This window comes from Salminus brasiliensis, chromosome 1, assembly GCF_030463535.1.
Source record: "Salminus brasiliensis chromosome 1, fSalBra1.hap2, whole genome shotgun sequence".
In the NCBI taxonomy this organism is placed as follows: Eukaryota; Metazoa; Chordata; class Actinopteri; order Characiformes; family Bryconidae; genus Salminus; species Salminus brasiliensis.
This window is the reverse complement of record NC_132878.1, coordinates 15,019,637-15,024,397: the sequence shown is the minus strand read 5'-3', so window position 1 is coordinate 15,024,397 and position 4,761 is coordinate 15,019,637. Positions and strand designations below refer to the sequence as shown.

Sequence of the window (4,761 nt, the reverse complement as noted above, 5' to 3'; positions counted from 1 at the left end):
CCACTTCCAGCACAGGGTACCACACACACACCTATACCGAAGTGCAATTTCACATAGTCAGTTCACCTACCATGTGTGTTTTTTTGGAAGGTAGGAGGAAACGAAGTAACCAAATCCTAAAACAGGTACCAAAGGATTGTTTAAAAAAAAAAAAAAAAAGAAAGAAAGAAAACACATTCACCAGTGTAGACACAGATCCACAGATCCCCTAAAATGTCTTGCACCTTTTGTTTTTGTAGACTGCTCACAATGGGACTATTCTAGCTTCGCCATTGGGAAATAGGTAAATGTTATCACTGTACAAAAAAAATAAAAATAAATAAAAGAGTGAAGAGATCTTGAGGAGTCCATGTATACACATAACCATTTAATACAATTTACTGTATGTTCAACAGCCAGAGCAAACAGCAGAATATCAGCTACATACCAAGACCAGAACAAAGCTATTGAGGGAAAAACTGAGAAATAACTAGAATTAAATATTTCTCAGTAATAGTAGATTTGTCACAGATAAATGCGGCAAAGTAAAAAAAGCAAAAACAGCTGTCCAGCTTTCTGCAATGATCAAACAGAATAACAACATTGTAATTACTTATAAATAAACAACACAATTTATAGCAAGACGCACAGACACACATACCAACATCATTCACAAAGAAATAACCAAGATAGGTAACTAATAACGCAGAGACAAAGACTTGCATTGAACCAGTATGGAAAATCACCATGAAGCCTCAGCAGGTAGAAATAATGAAACCTTCAAGCTTTCTAACGCCGCAAGGATTCACCTAATTATTTGAACATTACAGGACACCTTGGAAACGCAAGCACATAAATGTTCACTCTGAATAATGTGCTGCAGGTGAGGACTTCCATCACCTAGTATACATGAACTGGGGCCTAATACAGGTATGGCTCTGTTAATGGGACTGTAACATCTTTACAGCTGTACAATGGCAGTCTTTGTCTCTTTGTTAGTTGGGTTTTAAGAGGATGTGATGAAAATAGTAAACACATGTTTATCCAGCAACACGGTAGTTGGCATGGATCTCTGGCTTGATGTCACAAACTATCTTTAGCAGGTTGTTCAGCACAGCTTCCCTGTTCTGATGGTAACTGGTCTCAATGCGTTTCATCTTGTCCACGGTCTCTTTATCAACCTCCACAGCAGAGTTTCCATGAGAACCCAGAGCCTAAAACATAAGAAAAAAAAGCTCAAAACACACTCCTCTTTATTTCTTAACTAAAGGATACAGAACATGATCTGACATCTGATTTTCTTATGTAAATGGCTGTATGTACATAAACACACCTAGAGTTAAACCACTTTATGAGGATTATATCCGTTTCAGGCTACCAAAGATGCCACTCTATCTTTTGGAATGAAAAGTATCGTAATGGCATCTGCTGTGGCCAATTTTAGGAAATCTTTTAAATATAGAATATTAAATAGTGCAACATTTTTTTTTTTTTTTTTTTTTTTTAGAGATGCCTAATCTGAAACCAGGTCTCACCGCAGCCTCCTTTGTCTTGAACTCCTTTTCCCTCTGCAGACGGTACTGTTCAATCTCCGCCTGCGCTTCCTCCTTGGCTTGCTTCAGGCGTCGGTTCTTTCCTGAAGACCAAACAAAAAGAGCAAACTTTACATGTGACATTAAGTTCAAAACTATCAAAACCATCTTATTCTATACTGGTATAGGCTGAGAATAAAAGAGAGAGAACCTTCTCTGCAATACCGTGATTTGTTAGTGGAATTTTCTGTATGTAGAAAAAGCAGAAATGGAGGAACTAGAGGGAACTGAGTAAATGTAACCCACTATGAGTCAATGCCAGTGTGACAGCTGCCTCAAGTCAGGAAAAAACTAGTCTGTTAAATGAATAAATGTTGGTCAAATGATGATCAAATGAACATTGTGTAAAAAAAAAAAAAAAAAAAAAATCAAACAAACAAAAACAAGAAAAAGCCCACAATCTGAGAAGAAACCATTTAGATTCACACTACTGTGTAACCCATCACACAGAAGTGAAACATTCAACAAACAAGTGAAGTAACGCTCAAATACAGCCACTAATTAGGCATAACTTCATCACGTTAGATCTTTAATAAATGTTTGACCAGAGGAGGACGGACCCCCTTGTGGGTCTTCATTCCTTCCCAGGTTTTTCCTGCCACGGTCATCTCTGGCTTGCTCACTTGGTGGGTCACATGTTTTGTCCTATTCATTTTTCATCTTATTTATAGACTTATGTAGAGCTGTTTTGTGCCATCAGGTTGTAAAAAGCAATATACAAATAAATTTGACTTGATTTGATTTGACTTAACACAGGAAAACCCAAATGAGGCCTACCCAGCAGTTGGGTTTCCTAGTGGGGCTCTGGTTGCATAAACACAAATACATATAATGCAACAGATAAAATGCATACCTATATAACCTACCCAGTAAAATACTGTCAATTAATTATAGATCAAGAGCTTTAAATGAACATTATGGTACAAACAAATCAGACTATGAATAATCAAATATGTCTGGGTCCCCCAAAACATCTTAGCACCAAGAGAATACTTAAAGGTAGAGTGAGCATCACACTCAGCGCACTTTCTCTCTCTCTCTCTCTCTCTCTCTTTTTCCCCAGTTACGATCATTTCAGCATTAAAATGCTGTTGGGAAACTGGGCCCAGTTTGTCACGTATGTTTACATGGTGCTAATCAGGATATTTGATATTGGATACTGGATATCTGACAGTGCTAAAGCTAGCAGTGTATCGCTAGCTAATGAAATGCTAAGCTAAGCTAGCTAAGTGGTTCGCTCTTTTAGTAAATCGCACATTTAAGACTGCCTTAGCCCGTGTACTCAAGCACGTTCACTGCTAAGAGTTAATAAGCTAATTATCTTGCAGTAAAAGCAGTTGTCATCGTTGCGACTTGCTATTTTGGTAGCTAGCAAACACGCTAGCCAGCTAGCCATCCTCCCTCCTCGATTCATTCGCCTCCGGAGGGGCTTCAGCAAAAAAACAACCACTCACGTTTACGAGCATCAGCGACCTTCTCCGCGGCCCGCTTCTCAGCTTGTAACAGCTGCTGGATGCCCTGAGACTGGCTCGCCATCTTCCAAAAAGATCTGCTCCGTGAAGAAGGATGCACGAAAAGCCCTGCTGTTTTCCGCAGCGAAGGTCAACTGTGGGCTCAGCAGCACCTATCAGCTGACTGTGCGTCACGTTACTGTAGGCTGAGCAGCGCCACGTGACCGGCAGACTCCTATCATGTGCTTGGGTTCGATCCGATGCTAAATAGCTCGTCTGATCTTCAGACATCGCTTCTAATGCGAATACTTTTACAGTCTTTCTGTGCTCATAAAAAGGAAAACGCATGGAAACATGCATGTCAGAGAAGCCATGAAGGTTTGTGACTATCAAAATGACAAAATGAAGATCTAGTAACAACAACAACAACAACAACAACAACAGATCAACTGTGGTCTGATGTCATCTAGTCCAGGTCATGCAGTTTAGCTGAAGCAGTAAGACCACTGAAAGTCTGAGCAGTCTGTGGACAGATTTCAGTGAGCATCATATCCTGGTGTATTTTAATCTTTGTTATGCAATAAGACAAACATATACACCCAAATACTTTATACTTACACTATATATATAGTTATATCTATATTATATATAGTTATTTACAGATATATACACAACGTATGGGGGCAATATCAACTAAAGCATCCACATTTCGAGAATGATTCGAGAATGAGCACAATTAAAAAATATATTAAATATGTATTTTACATTAGAACATTATAGCATTTTACCTTAAAATAAGAGCTTCAAAATCCTTGCGATGCTCCACTGACCTGTAATAAGGGGAGAGTCTCTATCTTTGCCACTCTGTTATGCAACTTATTGCAAACAATATGCAGGAAAATGCTCATAAGAACTGCACAATGCAGTGTAACATGCATGGTTATATTTTTGTATTCATGTAATATTACTCACATCAATATTACCACATCAATTCTCATGCTGCTTTCACTTTCAGTGATGATTATGTATCTTTCAGCTTGTTCATAAATGCATGTGTAAAGTTTGTCCTTTAGATGTAGCTTAAATTGTGAATTGCATTTCTCGACTGTAGGGGGAGCCCAGGAGCAAGAAATGCTTATTCTCCATATTGCTGCTTTAAATGAAAGTGAATTCAGCTACCTTAACCTCTTCAGACCCTGTGTCCTTATATGGGGACATTACAAATCTGCTTTTCTGAACCATGATACTTAGTCTTTTAAAACTTTGACCCTTTGGCCCTTCAAAGTTTAGTTTGAATACTTGTTAGTAGGGCTGGGCATTATGACGATATTTTATCTTATTGTGATAAATTTTGTTATCGTGTTACCCAATATGCTTTTCTAAGAATTTAACATTTTTTATTACACTGGTCCAGTTTGTTTTTGAGGGAGCAAATGTTGGAGATATGGTAAAAGCCACTTGGCTAGCATTAGCTTTTAGCCGAGCTTGCCTGCCCGGTCCGTCATCTGTCAGGTTTGTTCTGCAGACACTGGCACAAGACGAGCCGCAGTCAGTGGTTGGTGTGGCGCAATAGATAACACCACTAAAAGCCAGTGACTTACCACACCATTTGGGAGACTGGGGTTCGATACCAGTTTGGGTGACTGTGCTGCGCTACACCAATAAGAGTCCTTGGTCGAGACTTCCAAGACTACATTGGCCCTCCTCTGTAATGTGAGTAAGACTCGATTAGAGGATCA

General features: G+C 39.0%; 1 protein-coding gene across 1 annotated transcript; it reads right to left on the bottom strand.

The window, feature by feature from the left end:
- Positions 1–352: 352 nt before the first annotated feature.
- atp6v1g1 (ATPase H+ transporting V1 subunit G1) lies at positions 353–3,204 on the bottom strand. The gene is made up of 3 exons (XM_072692859.1): positions 3,026–3,204; positions 1,515–1,615; positions 353–1,193 (listed from the first exon to the last, which is right to left on the bottom strand). The coding sequence occupies exons 1-3, from the start codon at positions 3,105–3,107 to the stop codon at positions 1,020–1,022; spliced, it is 357 nt and encodes a 118-aa protein (XP_072548960.1). The 5' UTR covers positions 3,108–3,204; the 3' UTR covers positions 353–1,019.
- Between the last annotated feature and the right edge of the window lie 1,557 nt (positions 3,205–4,761).

What these genes read in the sequence shown, in the direction of transcription:
- atp6v1g1 (XM_072692859.1), bottom strand. Translation starts at nt 3,107, where the DNA reads ATGGCGAGCCAGTCTCAGGGCATCCAGCAGCTGTTACAAGCTGAGAAG. An exon ending in GGTCGCTGATGCTCGTAAAC is followed by an intron (nt 1,616 to 3,025) that starts GTGAGTGGTTGT and finishes TTTGGTCTTCAG; the next exon opens with GAAAGAACCGACGCCTGAAG. An exon ending in TCAAGACAAAGGAGGCTGCG is followed by an intron (nt 1,194 to 1,514) that starts GTGAGACCTGGT and finishes CTTATGTTTTAG; the next exon opens with GCTCTGGGTTCTCATGGAAA.